Below are 20,756 nucleotides of genomic sequence, written 5' to 3'. Positions count from 1 at the left end.
TAGATCATTGAATCGGATTAGACCATTAGCTTCTCGCCTGCTAGCTTCATGTTTAAAAGTGACTAAGATTTCTGGTAATTTTCCCATTTAAAACGTGTCTCCTCTCAAGTTAGAAAGTGCAATAAGACCAACTAAAACTGAAACCTGGCGTTTTTCTAGGCTGATTTGACATGGAACTACACTCTCATCTGGCGTAATAATGTTGTACATACATTTCATCTTTTATGGATGAAATGACGTGTGAAAAAGAATATCCTTTACAGGACAATAAAGACTCAAGGCAACTTGCAAACTACTGGCACTAATCAAGGCAACTTGCAAACTACTGGCACTACTACTGCTTGTTGTCTATGGAGACTATTTTCAGATGCTGCGTACGATATCACTGCACCTATGGTATGTTTGCAAGTTGCCTTGGTTATTACGCCAGATGAGAGTGTAGTTCCATGTCAAATCAGCCTAGAAAAAAACGCCAGGTTTCATTTTCAGTTGGTCTTATTGTCACGATCCGCTCCGGATCATTTTGACCCGGATCATGTTTTCCCTGTCTGGTGCTCCAGGTCATGTGCTCTCTCCCTCTCTGTGCTCCAGGTTTTGCTCCGCCCACGTCTCTGCCTCTACCCAGCGCAGCTACACACCTGTGGCCAATTCTCCCTCGTCTGGGCCTGTACTTAACTCCAGCCCTGAAGCTCCTTCATGGCTGGATTATCTCCTCACTGAACACGTTGTCAGGAACCAAGCCAAGCTAAACCTCTCTGCATCCTCGACCACGACCACGACCACGACCACGTCTTCGCCTTTGCCCTGCCTAGGATCTTTCTGCCCTGGATTTTTCTCCGCTCTCCTTTGTTGGATTTTGGATTGGCCTATTTTTGCCGCTGGGACTTTCTGCCTGGCCTGTGAGTTTTTACAGTGCATGCAAATGCACTGTTCTGTTCTTCCTGGGCTTCTTGTTCTTGTTCTTGTTCTTCTTCTTGTTCTTTTTCTTCTTGTTCTTGTTGTTGTTGTTGTTCTTCTTCTTCTCCTTCTTATTACAGTGCATGAAAATGCACTGCACTGTTCTTCCTATTCTTCTTATTGGGGTCCATTTTTAACCGTCACAATATTCGTTACCACTGCTATGCGGATGATACCCAATTTTATATACCAGTGGCACCTGAAAATTCCTGTTCATTGAGCAACCTTTTTCTTTGTCTCAGTGACATTAAGAATTGGATGGCTAACAATGTTTTACAGCTTAATGAAAATAAAACAGAAGTGATCATTTTTGGACCATCAAACTCTGTCAACACTCTCAGCAAGGCTCTTGGCCCTCTGTCTGTTAACCACCACAGTGTTGTTAAAAACCTAGGTGTTTTCCTAGACTCTGCTTTGACTTTTAACAAGCAAGTCAACAGCGTGGTCAAAGGGAGTTTTTTCCAGCTTCGATTAATAGCCAAACTTAAGTCCTGTCTTTCCTACAGTGATTTAGAAGTCCTTATACATGCCTTCATATCATCTAGACTTGATTACTGCAACTCATTGTATGTAGGTTTAACTAAGTCAACCCTGCACATACTCCAGATTGTCCAAAATGCTGCAGCAAGATTGCTAACTGGATCTAAGAAACATGACCACATTACACCTGTGTTGGCTAAACTTCACTGGCTCCCTGTTGAACAAAGAATTAATTTTAAAATTCTGCTCTTTGTTTATAAAGCCTTACATGACTTAGCACCTCAATACATCTGTGATCTCTTAATTCCTTACTGTCCTCCTAGACCTCTTCGTTCTTCCTCACAATGTCTTCTTTCTATTCCCTCTGCTTCACTTAAATCCAAAGGTGACAGAGCTTTTTCTGTCTATGCCCCCCAACTCTGGAATAGCCTTCCTGATACTGTCAAATCTTGCCCACTATTACTAGCTTTAAATCCAACTTAAAGACTTACCTCTTCTCCCTAGCTTTTAACACTCCCTGACCTCTCCACCTCTCCCTCAAATGTTTCCTTTTTGTTTATCTCCACTGTTGTGTTAACTTCTTAACTTTTCTTTAATTTCTTATTTGTTTTTATTTTTAGTTTCTATGTTTAATTAATATTATTACAATGCCCATCCTTTTGCCTACTAATATTGTATTATTATTATTATTGTTATTATTATTGATTATTATTAATGTTATTTATTTGTTCTATGTAAAGCACTTTGGTGCAATGCTGTTGCTTTTAAATGTGCTATATAAATAAAATTTGACTTGACTTGACTTATTATTACAGTGCATGAAAATGCACTGTAGGCCTACTGTTCTTCCTTTTCTTATAAAACTACTTCTTCTAACGCTCGCAATTCAGCTTCAACCGTTTAACGTAGAAACTTCATTCAAAAGTCAACTACATGAAACCTCCATGTACCTAGCAACCATTAAAATTAAGTGTTTATGACCGTTTCCATAGCAACCAACATGATTATACTGCAGTAACTTCTTGTTTCCTGATAGTGGCCACCATGGATACCCTAGCAACAAATGTTTCAAAATAAAAGTCCTCACTAGCAAGTTAGCTAGTTAGCATGGTTAGCATAGTTAGCATTTTTAGCATAACTGCAAAAAATCATCAACTAAGTTAGCTAATCAACCTGGTTAGCATTGTTAGCAAATTTAGCATTGTTAGCATAGTTAGCATTTTTAGCATTACTGCTAGAAATCATCGGTTAAGTTAGCTAATCGAACCTGGTTAGCATTGTTAGTAAAGTAAGCATTGCTAGCATAATTAGCATTTTTAGCGTAACTGCTAGAAATCATTAGCTAAGTTAGCTAATCAACATTTTAACATGAATAGAAATCATTAGTTAAGTTAGAACTGGAATGTTTCATCTTTAAACTGTCTACCTTCACACTATCAACTCTCTGTAAACTATGCAACCACCATGTTTACCCTAGCTACACCTTAGTAACCATATCTACATTATCTATCCATTTTTGCATTTTCATGCACTGGTAATTCCTTGGAATTGCATTTCTAGTTATGCTCCTCCTAACCAGGTCTTAATTCTCTTCAACCGTTTAACGTAGAAACTTGGTTCAAACTTTGTTACGTAGGTCTTGAAAATAAGACTAATTGTATGTATATTTCAGTTCGGTAAACTTGATACTTTTTGAAATATTTGCAAAATATTTTTCCCCATTGACTTTTCATAGACCTCTGAAGCTGCCCTCTGCCCATATAAGGAGATCCGGGAGTTAATTGAAGCCAACTGCCCATATATGGCAAGCTTTTTTGTAGGCGAACTTCAGAGGTCTATCGCACTGCACTGCTGATTAAGCTAATTTGCACCTGTGTCAAGAGCCAACTGCTCAAGGCCCTATCAAGTTTAATTGACAGCCAGTTAAATTGAACCTGCATTATCAGCTCTCTCTGTCTACCCATTCACTCATACACACACACCTGACTGCAGCACTTCATATATACCACATTTCTCCATGCACTCCCCCATTTCACTGCATCATAGAAAGCCATGCTCCTTTCATCCACTTACATCCACTCACGCACGCACACACGCACGCACGCACACTCACATGCACTCACACTCAGAGGTGGAAAAGTCAAGCTTCAGAGAGTAAAAGTCCAATCACGTATTGGTTCTATCTGTGCACTTAAACACAGGTGATCTCACCAATTAGCTGCTCTGCCTGGCTGAAGAGTTGTACTACTTAAGGCCTATTCGGACGGGATTAGTTTTATGGGGGGACGTAGAGTAATGCAGGTTTATCATATGACCTCTGTAATATAAATGTCCAATTCGGACGGGACTAGACATCTCTGTCATTTTACTTGACATGGGAGGAGTAACTACGTTTACGTTCTGCTGTCACATCTTCGTCGCCGTGCACGTGATACTTTGCGTCAGGTACGTGCGGCATTTTCAGATTTGAAAGACTACACAAGTTGGTTAAACTAGCAAACGTTAGCTTTATGTTATGCCATAAGTAGTTTGAAATGGCTAACAACATCAAGCTATTAGGCAAACTAGCTAACGTCCTATTAGGAGCTGCACAGCATGTTATGTTTTCATTCAGACTATGGTGGAATTGTTTTCAAATCAGGATGTGACGAAATATTACAGACATCTTTACTGAGGGTCGCGTTCGCATGGGATTAATATTACCTAAGGTAATTTCTCCGGACCGTTTTACGGAAGGTAAAAGTGTCTGTAAATGTCACCGACATACTCCGTTATGTTTACTGACATGGCGCGTCCGGACGGGACTACATTACCTGGTAATTATTACTTTACCTGATGTCACCCCATAAAACTAATCCCGTCCGAATAGGCCTTTAGAATCAGCAGGTTGGTTGGACTTTTCCACCTCTGTCCCTAAACCACATACATCACACTGCCCCCCCCCCCCCCTTCCCTCACCTTCCTCTGTCCACACCTGTTTGTAAATTTAAGTTTGTTTCACATTTTATCTTATGTCTTGCTTTTGCATGCACTGGTAATTTCCTCGAAATTACGTTTTCTAGTTGCCTGCTGTTGCTGTTCAAGTGAGATACCAAGTTTTTGATCTTCTGTGTTTTTGAACTGTTTTTGGATTTTCGTGGACTCATTGAACTCGCATTGAACTGAAGATTTCTGTTTTTCCTGTGTGAAGAGAACTCTCATTAAAAACTATTATTTTGACTGAAATTTACTGGTGTCTGCATTTGGTTCCACTTAGTTAAAACCCGGCCACAGTGGCCGTGACACTTATTGCACTTTCTAACTTGGGCGAGAAGCTAACGGTCTAATCCGATTCCATGATCTATGCTAGGCTGAAGCTAAAAGTTGTATTGCCAGACTCACAGAATGGCTGGATGAACGGGAACAAGGTAAATATCGATTGTTTTGCTCGAGGGGAGGTGGAAAATGAGCGTATTTCCAAAAATGGCGGAATATCCCTTTAACACTCACAAGCTGCACGTTAACTGTTAACAAATATGCTTGTAAGCACCTTTAAATGCTGCTTATTAACACTTACAAGCTGTATGTTAACAGTTAGTTATTAAAGGATAACAACAGTTAAGTTAACTGCTTATTATGCACTGTTAATAGCTAATAAGCACATGCTATTCTAAAGCGTTACCGAGTCACTGCACCCTAAAATATGTTTTTTGAGTTGTTGAGTGATTGAAAATACTCATAAGTGGTGAACTGTACTATTACCAGGGTTAATATTGACAAAAATCGTGTTTCTCGACAAAAGTAACATTTCGTCTGATTTTGTATTGGAGATATTGCTCTCCGCGCATTCTACAGGTTGAAACATGCCATGGCATGTTGATCCAAAATGCTATTGGAATGCTGACGAAGTCCTGTACTTCTCGTCCAACACTACGTCACCGGGTCGTTACAAATAAGGAATGAAACGCCCCAACGTCTGCTGCCCTGATTAGCCTACCTGTGATAAACCATGTCTGCAGCACTCATTCCCAGATTGACACAAAATCACCATGGTTGATTGGTTGCAGCAGTGCTGCACTCCCTCTCCAAATTTCAGAACGTCTCGCCCATTTTGAAAGCCTTTTTCAGAAATGTAAAGTGGGTGGAATTATGGGGTGAAGTGACTCTTTAACCGTCAAAACCAGGTCTGACCCCATGGCTGCCTGACTAGAACTAGGATTAGGACTAAAATGCAGACTCGCCTTTAAATATGCTACTTGTAGGCCTTGTTTAATTCCTCGGTATTGATTTTCTAGTATAGATTGTTGATGGCCATTACTTGAACAGTGAAAATAATTATAAAAGAGTTTTTAAACTTTAATGTCACTAATGCTTTGGTTTAATCATTATTCAGTATGTGAGTATGTGATTAATTACACTCTTTAATTGATTAACAGCCCTAGTTCAAACACCGTTACAAACTGGAAAAAAAATATATCAATCAGTTTTTATAATTCTATGAATCGATTTTGAATCGGTAGTGCTTGAATCGCGATACGATTTTTTTGCACACCCCTAACACATATATAGGGGCACGTGTGACACAGCAGTACAAGTCAATCCCATTTCTAGTTTATTTATTAGCCCTGCTATATCTTAACTTCATTAGAAATGTGTTAGCATGACATAGTGTTTGATGACGTTTTTTAACGGTTCTGAGTTCATTTGTCTCATTGCAATTCAAGCGGTTTTTAGATCAGAAAACTAAAACAAGTTAGCGTAAAAGTTAAAAATGTGCCTGAATGGTGACTAGAATCCACTGAATGTTGACATTTTGTATATTGCAGTGGCATGCTGTATTTACACAGATGTATTTTATATATGTTCAATAGCCTAACAGAGGACCACTTTGAATGTTCAGTGTGTACGGAAGTGCTGAAGGACCCCGTCTCCATTCCCTGTGGACACAGTTACTGCAGGCAGTGCATCACCTCACACTGGGCCCAGCCCAACCATACAGGCCACTATGCATGTCCCCAGTGCTCACACACATACAGCTACTGTCCAGCACTTAACACAAACTCAGCCTTAGCAGTGGTGGTCCAGAAGCTCCAGCATTTTAGTCCTGTTCCTCCTGCTCAGTGCTACGCAGGTCCTGGAGATGTGGCCTGTAATGTCTGCACTGGGAGGAAACTCAGAGCTGTGAAGTCCTGTGACCTGCTCTGCCTCCTATTGTGAGTCTCACATCAGGCAGCACTACACAGATCCAGCACTGCAGAAACACACACTGGTGGAACCTGAACACCAGGAGGAAAAACCCAAGGAGCAGAACGGTTTTAAGACTGAAGACAGAACTGGTGAGATAAATATGACCAAATACTGTATGTTACTTTAGGAGCTGTTGTATCTAGATGTATTGCTGTCAGTCCAAAATACCAACCAAACATTCTGTATAAGATTGTATCCTGTCTCCAATTCAATCCAATTCAATCTCAGCATATATAGATATGATTCATCATTGAAATCATAAGCAAGAACTCATCCAGTTGCATGATATGACATGGGTCTGACTTTCCAAGTGGCCATCAGAAGGTTGTGAGTTTAGAAGGGGCCACTGTGTTTAACTGTATACCTCAGCAAGATACTAAGTTGCACTTGGATAAGGAGCATCAACTAAATACAAATAATATAATGATGTAACATGACGAATAAGGACTTAAATGTATGTGAAAGAGGCTCTCCTCTACTTCTCCTTCTGACAGAATCATGTAAGGCAGTTAGGTTTTCTTTTGTTCTATCCAAAGCATCATAATCTGGTCTAAGGCCAGTTTTTGTAGTTTAGTTGGTACCAGGGGACCTAAGGTGTGCCAAGAATACACTGGTGAGCAACATTTTGGAACCCAAAGTTGACTAAAAAGAGAAATAAAAAATCATCTTTTGGAAATTGCCTCAATGCCTGAGGGAAGATACTTTTTTCTTTGTGAATGAATCTTGTATCTTAAATAAATAAATACTATTCCTTAAAATACAAAGGGCGTAAGTAAGGAACCCCTCATTTTAAATTCCCATAGAGGCAGTCAAATTTTTATTCTAAAAGGCCAGTTATTTCATGGATCCAGGATACTATGCATCCTGATAAAGTTCCCGTGGCCTTTAGAATTAAAATAGCCCCACATCATCACATACCCTTCGCCATACCTAGATATTGACATGTTTATTATTATTATTATTATTATTATTATTCAGTTAGCCTATGAGCTGGTTTGATTTGCATTATGTGTGAGTTGCATTAGTTGCATTGAGACCAATTTCCAAAAAGATGATTTTATATTCCTCTTTTTAGTCAACTTAAACATGGGTTCCAAAATGATGCACACCAGTGTATCTTATACACTATTACACCACCACCTGCAGCAGCCTGAACCATACAAGGCCCATGCAAATAGTGACAGCAATAGAGCAGCAATAGAATACACACCTTTACCTTTAATGTAACATGATCTCTTAAGAGGTACATATGAGGTAAAATGCATCTTCACCTTTGCAGTGATGGGCGGCGCCAGGATAATTTTGTTGGTGTAGCTAAGCTGTTGCTGTGATACAGACAGGTGTTGCTGTATGTATTAAATATGTATTATATGTGATTTATTTTAATAACCATTTTTCATTTACATGGCATAGTCTATGGAGGCGATTTACAGTGGTAAAATGCGAGTTTGTTTTGAAAACGTTGCGACGTTGTTCTATTAGGCAGGCCTAGGCCTACATGTGTAAAAAATATTTTCAGCTGAAATTCGCCGTAGCCTATTTATGTACGTAGGGCGCATATGCCTACGTACATAGTTGTATATCTTATCTTCTATAGGCTATCTTTTAAAGCTTAGACTAATGTATAAGCATTTCCGGTAACACTTTATAATAACTACACACAATTCATCATCTATTAAGCATTTGTTAACTATTAGTTAATGGTTTGTTCATCATTAGTAAATAATTGTTCATGCACAATTTATCATCACTTAAGCATTTGTTCATAAGTTATGATTGGTTTGTTCATAGTGAATAAGCCTATTTCTAAAATATGTATAAATTGTTGCTAATACTTAATATATCATGCAATAACATTGTGTTAATGAAATACTATTCATTATTTAACAGTTGTTACATATGCACTAATGATTAATAAGGATGTGAATACATGTTTTGTAAACCACTTCCTAATACTATAATTCATGATTAACTCAGGAGTTACAAGTGGTTAGTTAATGATATGTGTGAGCTCATCTAAAGTGAGGACTTGTTATGCCTTGCTACACATTTGCAAATGAGTTGTAAATACTACATTCACATTCATTCATTTAGCTGACAATTTTATCCAGAGCGACATACACATGTCAATTAAATTAAAGACAACCGCAGAAGCTGGGATTTGAACCCCCAACTGAGCAGGCATCAAAATGATAACCCTGCTCCTTAACCACTAGACTACCTCTGGTACTGTTCTGCCATAAATGGGAGGACTACTTTTCTTTTATGCGTATGACTATACAATAGTTAGAGAGTTAAAGCATACAAGTAAATAATTGACCGACGTATACTGAAGTGAAGTTAACCTAGTAAAAACATTGTCACTTTACTCTGGTGTTTATTGATTGTTTGTTGTGAAGTGAAGAACATAACATCCGCTCAGTTAAAAACACATAAAACTATGCAAGAGTGTCTTCTACTACACACTGTTAAGCATGTTATTAAATGCTGTGATCTGTAAATCATGCGTATACACAATATTAAATGTTTGTTCATAGCAAGCATCTGTTTTATATTTCTGAATTTATAGCTACACCAGCAATGGACAGGGGTAGTGTAGTGGATAAGGCATTGGGCTAGCTTGCTGTGAGCCTCAGAGTTAGGGGTTCAATCCCCGGGTGCCACTATAGTGGCCTTGCTCTTTAATTTCATTGATAGTGTAAGTCTCTTTGGATGAAAGTGTCTGCTAAATGAATAAATGCAACTGTAACCTTTATAACTCATTTGTAAATATGTAGCAAGGCATATTCAGTCCTCACTTTAGATGAGCTCACAAATATCATTAACTAACCACTTGTAACTCCTGAGTTCATCATGAGTTACAGTATGAGAATTAACATAGGAGTAATACTTTACAAATGATGATCAAAGCATTTACTAATATTGTAACTGGTTCATAATAGGGTGATGATTTCATTTATAAATGGTTGTTTCATTATTTATAAGGTATAAACTATGTATTTACAAACATTTGTTTTATTTACTATGAACAAACCATTGATAACCTTGTGAACAAATGCTTTACTGATGATGAATTATGCATGGACAATAAATTACTAATGATGAACAAACCATTAACTAATAAGTAACAAATGCTTAATAAATGATGAATTGTGTGTAGTTATTATAAAGTGTTAACGCATTTTCTTACATATTGGCTGGACTGAGTGAGTTACGTCGCGTCATAAACCTATGCTATTTCCAATTTGGAAGATTACAAAATGTTAAGTGGCGCAGCGTTAACTCCCTTGACTGCTATGCAGGAAGCCCGGGTTCACAACCCGACATGAGTGAAATTTTGTAGCTCATATTGACTGAATTCACTGACTGTTTTTCAACGTTGACGGACAATTTTTTTTTGTTAATGGTTTTTAATAACAAACTATCTGAAATAAACGGATGAATCATAATACTGTTTACCATGAACGGAAAATAATTTCGCCAGCCAATAATTTTCTAAGCCAAATTGAGCCGACATCTGACAAACTTTGGCTAAGCCAGTTAGACTTTTTGCATCTAAAAATAATTATATCATAGAGACACACGCGAAAAATAAACGATAGCCTATAAACGATTCCCACTGGATATACTGTACCACATCAGTATTGTGCTCGTTGCTACGATAGGCTACACAGGACTCAGTTGCATGTTCTGTAGACATGAAGTGGCAACTAAAGCCATTATCAGCCATGAAATCTTCGGCGGCTGCAGCAGCATTTAGGTTTTGGCTGAGCCAGCTAGCCAGCCACTAACTTCATCAGCCAGCCGTTATTCTCAAAGCAAATGGCTTCGGGGTCTATACATAACACACTATCCATTGCAAACATAGCCTATTTGAAACCGATCATTCCCCCTCCCCCATACACGTCTAACCAGTTCACGGAGGGGGGGAGATCGTTTTGCTACATGTGGACATGATCTTAGGCTACAGAAATCACTGCGGCATTGACAACTGCCTCCCAACCACTTCTCTCTGCCCCCTGCTGTAGGCTGGCTGTTTGTTGTTTACATGCAACTCGTGGAAGAATGCGCAATCATGTTTCATCGCATATGCGCGTTTCAGAATGTTCGAATTCGCCAGCGTGCGTGTATAGTTGTGTGAATAGAAAATAATATTACAGAATATAGCCTACTTTATTGATGCCTTGCTCAAAAGAACTTCTGCCATAGAGATATAAAGCTTTTTATATCTGACATCTGCTGTTCACAGGTCGGGAATCGACCCAGCAACTCTTGGACGTAGGGGCTGAAGCTCTAACCAGTGGGCTACAGCTCTGTCTCTCCAAGTCATTAAAATGTGTGTGTCAATGCTGAATCACGAATTTACATAGAAGTTAGCATAAATTGTAGAAACAATAGGCCTATAGCTTTTTTTCAGCAGACATCGAAACATAGCCTAAACATTCGCAAAACGGAGAATATATTTCACTCATCATTTTTAATTAGCCTAGGCTTCTCGCGCCTATGCCTGCTCAGCATCGGATCTCGAGATCCAACACACCGGTGTTGGGTCGACATTTTTCATCCTTCCCTTCCCGTCGGGTCAGGCTCCTTATCACAGAACGCGTATGCCTCCGTTTGAAAATAGCCTATAAATAACATTTCTAACTAGCATACAAAATGTAAAAACGTGAAAAATATGAAAAATGAAATAGGCTACTACGAAAAAATTGAAAGTCAAGTTTGCTTAAGGTTTGTTCAAGAACTCTTCCAGAGTTTTTACCTCAAACAACACAAATCAACACAAATAAATGAACATAACTCATATGTCATAATGAAACAACCACAGACTATCAACAACACGGTCTGACAAATGTATGACCAAGCGATTTGATTTGTGCACGAAGCGCCATCTAGCTATCATTATGTGTAAGTAACAGCTTACTTACAACTATGTTAGTTGCTATGTTAGTTAGCAACTATGCTTTTGGGAAACGCACCCCGGGGTAGTGGCTGCACTTTTGCCAGTTGATAAAGCTAACTAGACAATCTTTGAGTTAAGTGTCCCCCTGAAGGCACCACCATTGCACATGCGTCAGAGAGGAGAAGAATTTCTGTCTTTGTTAATTAACTTTACAAGTTTGGATATTGTTTATGGTTATTCTGGTAACACTTTATTTTAAGACACACATATTCACCATTAATTAGCTGCTTACTAACATGTATATTAGTAGCATACTAGCCATTTGGTAGTCATTGTAAGTCACTAGTTAATACCTTATTCTGCAAGACCTTATTCTACCCTTAATTAAGAATTCCCCCTATGTAAGCTCCTAATTACCCCTTATTCATAGTTATTAAGTAAGTTGTTGCATATGAATTATGACCTAAATATGCATGGCTCAATATGGGGCTTGGAAGGTGGTAGTACCACAAGAACAGATATTCACCCATAATAATACTTATCAAAGATGGTCTAATCAAGTGGAAGTAAACACTAAACCACAAGTGCTAATAGTCTACAAACAACTCATAATTAAGTCTTTGTAATGTAGAATATGCTCCCTATTCTAAAGTTGGGTCTTTGTTCACATTTAATTCACAATTAATTTGGCACTTATTAACCTCCATGTATGTGTCATGCTAAAGGAGAAATCTGGTGTGATTCAATCCTTAGCTCTGCTGTATGAGGTCAAACATTTTTTTGAGACTTTTGATTACTTTGAAAGTTAGACAGGGCAAAACCCAGAACGATCTGATTAAGGTCACTACCAAACTTTTCTCAATTGATTCCTCGATAATGTTTTTTTGCGTAGAATCCATTTCTGCTTGGGACATTTTTATATTGCGCATATAGTTAATGAGATCATTTGCATATTTTAATACATGAGCGTATATAATGCATAATAAAGAAACATATTGATAATATGGCTGTAAGTAGATCAGTAAATGGCGTTAGGGCCAAATAATATTAAAATTATATAAATTACAACAAATGACCATGCAAAAGTAGTACATATCATAGGCATAGTGTGTAATAGTAACTATACATTTTATTCTAATATCGCGCATAGTTAATGAGATATTTTGCATTTTTCAGAAATAAAGGGTATGGATTGCCCCTTTATGTTTGGGTGACATTTCATTAATGAATATTATATTCCGTTCAGGAATAAAGTTAGATGCAGCGTAAATTATGGCCATATTTATGTTAGTAGATGTATATAAATATAACAGAATTGCAATAAAAACATAATTTTATCAAATAAACTGCCTGTGAGAATGGGTCTGTGAAGAAACAGATTCTTGTTTTGAGACTGTATTGTAACTGATCTTCCCCACCAATTGTCCACTGAATTTAATAATAAATAGCATATAATAGTAAACAGTAATAGTAAAATAGAATAAAGTTATTCAAAAATATTTTAATCAACATTTATTTCTGCACAAAATGTTCCTTTCAACCAATATTGCCATCATAGATCCACATAGATTCATTCTACAGAAGACAGCAGGTGCTTGCTTTGTTCAAAGGTCATAGGTGAGAGTTTACTTATGAGAAAGACAGACTTGTGAGCATGACCGCTCAAAGTGTTCATGCTCATTCAACATGCAGGTTAATGTTCAGGATGCATTTAGAGAAAGAAGACACTGCTGTCACAGGTGTGGATACGCCTGAAGAAGTATATGAAAATGACGAACAAGGTAAAAAAAGAAGAGACCTGTGACAGCTGTGTCTTCTTTCACACCACACTCGTTTTGCCTCCTCTCTAAATGTGTCCTGAACATTAACCTGCACGTTGAATGAGCATGAACACTGTGTGGTCATGCTCACGAGTCTGTCTTTCACATTCAGCAAATTCTTCATGGCTCATCACCAGCATGTACTTGCACTTGGGCCCAGAGAGATGCTTCGTCTTCAATTATTCTCAAACCATATGCACCAATACTTTGCTCTTTATCTCTCTCACCTATGACTTGAACAAAGCAAGCACCTGCTCTGCTGTCTTCTGTAGAAATGTGTTGGATGGTGGGGGGTACGCGAGCCGAGTCAGGATGTAGAAGGAGAAAAATGTTTGGGAACCGCTGCTCTAAATGCATCCTGAACATTAACCTGCATGTTGAATGAGCATGAACACTTTGAGTGGGCGTGCTCACAGGTCTGTCTTTCACATAAGTAAAATAAATAAGAATAGAGAAATAACTTTAGAATAGGGAACATATTCGGCTTAATTATGAGATATTTGCACACTATTAGCACTTGTGGTTTAGTGTTTACTTCCATTTGAATAGACCATCTTTGATCAGTATTATTATGGGTGAATATCTGTTCTTGTGTATACTACCACCTTCCAAGCCCCATATTGAGCCATGCATATTTAGGTCATAATTCATATGCAACAACTTACTTAATAACTATGAATAAGGGGTAATTAAGAGCTTACAAAGAGGAAATTCTAAATTAAGGGTCTGGTAAGGGTAGAATAAGGTCTTGCAGAATAAGGTATTAATTAGTGTTTTATAATGACTACCAAATGGCTAGTATGCTACTAATATACATGTTAGTAAGCAGCTAATTAATGGTGAATATGTGTGTCTTAATATAAAGTGTTGGGGGGCGCTGTGGCGCAGCAGGCTACAGCGCCCGTACCATTTACGGGTCCGAGTGCCCATGGGGACCCAGGTTCGAATCCGGCCTGCGGTCATATCCCAATCCCACCCCATCTCTCTCTCCCACTTGTTTCCTGTCTACCTCTTCACTGTCCTATATAATAAAGGCAAAAAGGCCAAAAAATATAATTAAAAAAAAAAAAAAAATATATATAAAGTGTTACCGTTATTCTTACTTAAGAAATTGTATTTTCTTGTTATTATGCTACAGTATGTCAAGCTGACTGTTTGATACCATGCTAAAGTTGCCTAAAAAGAGGAATATAAAATCATAATTTGACAATTGATCCTAATGTCTTAATTCCAAAAATGAGTAAAAATAAAACCGCTAGGTACACCAATTTTCTTTGTGATTGAAGAATGTATCGTAAATAAATAAATGTTCTTCCTAAATGCTAGGGGGAAGGAAGTATTTGACCCCCTATATGTGTCTTAGCTGGTGAGAATGCGTGCATGTCGGGCTGTGAAGGATGGAAGATAATGAATATAGGCATAGCCTAAATGAATAAAGAGTAGAGCAAATAGCCTAGGCTTAATGAAACATTACGGACTGGAGCAGTATCTTTGCAACATGTTTTAAATTAATCTGTATGAAAACACGTAGCCTATATTTGCAAAGAGGAGAAACGATTTAATTTAATTAGGCACAATGAGACGTTACATTTAGTTTACATGCAATGGTGGTTTTGGTTGTCGGTGGCATTATTGCATTTGCATCCTTAGTTGCAATGCACATTTATTATGACAGCCAGCTCCTGCACTGCACGTTCATTTCAAAACGACGTGAAATTCCACTAAAAGTGGATTGTGGATAGGTCTTGAGTTAGAAGTCCTCTTAAGTTATTTTACGCTGTCCTAGACTTAGGAGCTACTTTTAGGCTTAAAATGCTTTGTGAATAACTTGGAATTAATTATTAGGAGTCCTAAAGTTAGGAGTGACACGCCCATTATTTTTAGGAGTTTCTCCTAAATTCGCCAGTTAGACGCTACTTTTAGCCCTAACATTCTTTGTCAATATGGGCCCAGGTGTTCCAGTTGAATTGGTTTTCAAAGTAACAACTGATGCCAACTTATCAAACTGGTTGGCTTTACATTTACTATTTTGCTTTGTGAAAATAAGCTCAATTCCTTTATACACATTATTACTGTATTGTCATACGAGAGAGAACTGAAAAATGTAATGTGTGTGTGAGGAGCCAGTCCAACAAGTAGTTTGAAAGTGAAATATGCAAATGACAGCCACAGGCACAATTACAAACGTCGTCCACAGACTCAAAAGCAAATCAATGGAATGTGAATACCTGACACCAAGCTAAACAGGTCTACAGGTTTTTGTCCATTGCTTACAAACTAAACATGAACGCTTACAGTATGCCAAAGCTTCAAACCTAAACCAACTAAACCTGAGGCGTTTCCTGTACAAACACACTATTTTTGTCAGAGGGAAAAAAAGAGAAATTGCCAACATCATATATTGCATAATTCAAATTCATTGCTTCCTCTGAACACTCTGACAGACATGAGTATTGTTGCCTACATCGTCTTGCTCTCCACCTGAGCTAAATGAGAATGAAACCAGCTAATAGGCTAACTGATATAAAAACATATGTAAACCGCATGTAAATTAAATATTATTTTAATTGCAGCTAAAACACAAACTGCAACAAGGGCTGCAGCAGCTAAAATATGAGCTGCAGAATCAGACAAAGAAACTGCTGGAGGAGCAGACAAAAAAGCTGCTGGAGGAGCAGCAGGAGGAGCAGCAGATGCAAACATTAAGGCTGCTGGAGGAGCAGCAGAACCAGACCAAGAAGCTGCTGAAGGAGCAGCAGGAGGAGCTGCTGAGGGAGACAAGAAGGAGGGAGGAGCACCTGCTGATGCAAATAATAATTCAGCTGGAAGAGCAGAAGGAGCGAATGAGGCAGGAGTTCCGCAATTACGCTCGTTAGACTGCATGGAAACAATTATTTTTAACTTAAAAAAATATTTCCTTGCTGCCTTCCATGTTTTGTAGTGACCTTACATTTAACTTCACAATTAAACATATTCTAAATTGAATCAAGTTTCCTTGTCCAGTCAACTAGTTTAAAGGTCCCTTCTATGAACATTTCTCCCATATTATGGTTAGGGATTATATTGCAACCTATTAGAACTACGGTAGCCGCCGCACATGAAAAACCGCCAACGGCCAATTCACACCAAAGATCCGTGACAAAACCATAGATAGGATAAAATTGTTGAGTTGCAGCGGTGTGAATACATGTCCTTCCCAGCGGTTGCATAGCATTCACCATGTCTCGTTGCAGTTGCAATTTTTAGAGCACTGCAGCTCACCTATTCGCAAATCTTAGATGATGGCCCTAGTTCTGGACTCCTAAATAGGTGTCAAAATCTAAACTTTTCTCTATTGTCATTGCTTGTGTGTGATGCCAATGAAACACACTTTCGGACACAGAATAAATAATTTAATTTTGCCTGTCAATTGAGCTAACGCACATTAAACAGAAAGTTAATGGGAGTGGCTAGTGATATTCGCTAGCTAGGTAGCAGCTAAAATAAAAGCAACATTCAGCAACTGTGTTACAGTAAAAGTCCCTCTGTCAGGAAAGTGCCAGGCACTTAATTACACCCCAACACCTGACTCAGTTTAGACCTACTCACCAACAATTTATTACTGGGGCCCCTGGCCTTCATCTGCTCCAACAGCAGGAAAGCCCTCATCAAAACCCTTGCTCACTCCGTCATGATAACAATGCTAATCACACGGTCCCCATTAGAAAGAGAGGGTGAGAGATAGGGGGAAGGAGAGAAAGAAAAATTAGTGAATAGGTGTACAGTATGTATAGGTGTGTGTGTGTCTGTCTGTCTGTCTGTCTGTCTGTCTGTCTGTTTGTCTGTCTGTGTGTGAGTGTGTGTCTGTGTGTGTGTGTGTGTGTGTGTGTTAGAAAGAGAGAGGGAAAAAGAGAGAAAGAAAGAAAGAGAGAGAGAGAAGTAGGGTGATATGGGTGGATAGATACATAGACAGATTGAAAGACAAAGCAACATGAAAAAGTATTGACCTGCTTCCACCTGCTCCAATCAACTGCTCCTCCCTCCACCCAGAGCAGAGGGAGGGAGGGAATAACCAGGGGAGAGAGTGAATATGTGACACAGACACACACCCATTTACACACTCACACACACACACACACACACACACACACACACACACACACAGAATAAATAATTTAATTTTGCCTGTCAATTGAGCTAACGCACATTAAACAGAAAGTTAATGGGAGTGGCTAGTGATATTCGCTAGCTAGGTAGCAGCTAAAATAAAAGCAACATTCAGCAACTGTGTTACAGTAAAAGTCCCTCTGTCAGGAAAGTGCCAGGCACTTAATTACACCTCAACACCTGACTCAGTTTAGACCTACTCACCAACAATGTATTACTGGGGCCCCTGGCCTTCATCTGCTCCAACAGCAGGAAAGCCCTCATCAAAACCCTTGCTCACTCCGTCATGATAACAATGCTAATCACACGGTCCCCATTAGAAAGAGAGGGTGAGAGATAGGGGGAAGGAGAGAAAGAAAAATTAGTGAATAGGTGTACAGTATGTATAGGTGTCTGTCTGTCTGTCTGTCTGTCTGTTTGTCTGTCTGTGTGTGAGTGTGTGTCTGTGTGTGTGTGTGTGTGTGTGTGTGTGTTAGAAAGAGAGAGAGAAAAAGAGAGAAAGAAAGAAAGAGAGAGAGAGAAGTAGGGTGATATGGGTGGATAGATACATAGACAGATTGAAAGACAAAGCAACATGAAAAAGTATTGACCTGCTTCCATCTGCTCCAATCAACTGCTCCTCCCTCCACCCAGAGCAGAGGGAGGGAGGGAATAACCAGGGGAGAGAGTGAATATGTGACACAGACACACACCCATTTACACACTCACACACACACACACACACACACACACACACACACACACACACACACACACACACACACACACACACACACAACGCACACACATGCACATATGTACACACACAAATACACATTCACATTCACACTAACACGCACATTTGCACGCGCGCGCACACACACACACACACACACACACACACACACACACACACACGTACACACACACATACTGTACACATTCATACGCACATATGCACACACCCACATTAACCCTATGAGCCCTAAGCTGTTTTAAGGGCATTTTCACTACCTCTAGTTAGAAGCATTTATCCTGGTCATTGTAAGTGCCATTCACACATGCTACATATTGTTTTTTTCAGCACAGTCTAGGCTATCCAGATCTGCCACAGTATCATGTATAAATACTTGCATTGATTTGATTTAGATTTTTAAATAATAAAAATTTGAAAAGCGTACTATACAAAATCTTACATTTTTACGTGTATCTCACCACAGCAAGCTCACATCTCGACGAAACTTACATGGTTGTGTAGGCCTGACTGTCCTGAAAATGGCAATATAAGAACCATGGTGGAGGTATACTTTGGGGCTGAGCAATTTACAGAAATATGCGGTGTGTGCCTTCCAGAAATAAATGGCAATTTTTATTTAGTGATGAAAAAATGACTTTTTGGAACTTTTTGCACTCCATATTTGTGACACTAGCTGATCTGACATGACTTGTTTGCGGTAGCACACATGACGTGCACAGATGATGATTCTGTATAATATTTGTTTTACTGCATTGCAATGAACAAAGTCAAGGCAAAAAGTGTTTATTTGTCAAACAAATTTGGATGCAATATGAGTCTTGAATTGGATACCATACAGGAGTTTGCTAGGATCTCAAAACCGTGTTATGAACGTGACTTGCCATAGAGAAACACATGATAACATTGGATTATGAACATGCTATTATGCCACACAAAAACAGGAGGTAAGTGGAGCTAAATGAAGTTATTATTTTGCTGTCACTTCGTCTGTTTTATGGCCTAGAAGGTTGTATTTGGTATCTGTGGATAGCTCTAGCTCTCCTCTTTCATCTGACATGCGTGCCATATCTTTTTGATCGCGATTTCACGAGGAAATCAAACGAGAGTAAAGGTAGCCAAATTATATGACATTATTATTTGTTTGTAATTTCGTCTGATTTTATAATACGAAATGATCGATGTATTTGGTATCAATGCAAAGCTCTGCTTCTCCTCTTTCATTTGTTATGCTGTCATGTCTGTGCGATGCGTGGTCCGCGAGTAATTCAAGCGAGACTTCTGGATGCGCCGGTGAACGCAGAGCAATATAGACTGTAAATATGATATACTTTGATTTAACTTCATGATTTTATTTTATTTTCATACTTGATCGTACAGACAAGTGTCTAGTATCGTTGGAAAGCCCCGGTTCTGCTCTTTCCTGCAATATAAGTCTCATCTCGCTGTGACTAATAATAGCGGAGCAATGTAACAAAGAAAATGTGTGCGTTTTTTGACGCACTTTGCGTCCGTCGGGCTCATAGGGTTAAAGAAATAGGAGAGTAGAAAGTGAGAAACACACAACCGCTCACACACTTTGAAAAACAGGATGAGAGGAGGAAGCAAGAATATCTCTCTCACACACACACACACACACACACACTCACACATTTGTGAGAAATAGAAGGAGAGGAGGGGGCTAGATTGAATGGGAGATGTTGGAGAGGGAAGTGGGAAAGTGGGATGACAGGCGGATAGATGAGTGTATAATCCCTCTACGGATGGAGGAGGAGGGGAGAACAAGGAAGGGGGGAGGAGAAGGAGGAGAGAGAGAGGGGAGAGGAGGGGAGGAGAGAGAGAGAGGAAGAGGAAGACATGGGTGAAGAAAGGTGACGTGATGCAGGAGAGAAGGAGTGAATAATATATGCTATCTCAGGCGTGAGACATGCTATCTTAAGGAGAAGTGAGTGAGACATGCCATCTAAAGGAAAAGTAAGACATGCTATCTAAAGGAGGAGTGAGTGAGACATGCTATCTACAGGAGAAGTGAGTGAGACATGCCATCTAAAGGAGGAGTGAGTGAGACATGCTATCTAAAGGAGGAGTGAGACATGCTATCTACTGTAAAGGAGAAGTGAGACATGCTATCTAAGGAGTGAATGAGAGAGCACATACAGTAGCCAAGTGAGACGCTTGGGAGAGATCATACACAAAGCAGAAGAGAAAGAAAGACAAACAGAGAAATACACAAAAGAAAGAAGAAAAGAAATGATTATGCAACTTTGTAATTCTTATGAACTAGCTGCGCTGCTTTCTCCTCTCATCTTCCGGTGGGGGTCTTGAGACGGACAGCTGCAGACAGATTAGGAGACGGAGCACTGGGGCACAGCAGGGTGGGATTAGGCCCACACGCCGCCTTATACACATGCTCTCTCTCTCTCTTGCACTCACACACACACACAGACAACCTTGCTCACACACACACTCACACTCTCTCTCTCTCTCTCTC

The 20,756-nt window shown here is 39.1% G+C and overlaps 1 protein-coding gene across 1 annotated transcript in view; it reads left to right on the top strand.

The window, feature by feature from the left end:
- The window catches only part of LOC134089417 (probable serine/threonine-protein kinase cdc7), a 43,388-nt gene that overhangs the window by 18,525 nt on the left and 4,107 nt on the right, over window positions 1–20,756 (top strand). The window contains exons 5-6 of the mRNA XM_062543859.1: window positions 592–727; window positions 15,960–16,153. Coding sequence (XP_062399843.1) covers window positions 592–727; window positions 15,960–16,153 — 330 coding nt within the window. The remainder of the gene's footprint in view (window positions 1–591; window positions 728–15,959; window positions 16,154–20,756) is intronic.

Source organism: Sardina pilchardus, chromosome 8 (assembly GCF_963854185.1).
Source record: "Sardina pilchardus chromosome 8, fSarPil1.1, whole genome shotgun sequence".
NCBI lineage: Eukaryota > Metazoa > Chordata > Actinopteri > Clupeiformes > Clupeidae > Sardina > Sardina pilchardus.
The sequence above is the reverse complement of the archived record's forward strand: the minus strand, read 5'-3'. Positions and strand labels throughout refer to the sequence as shown.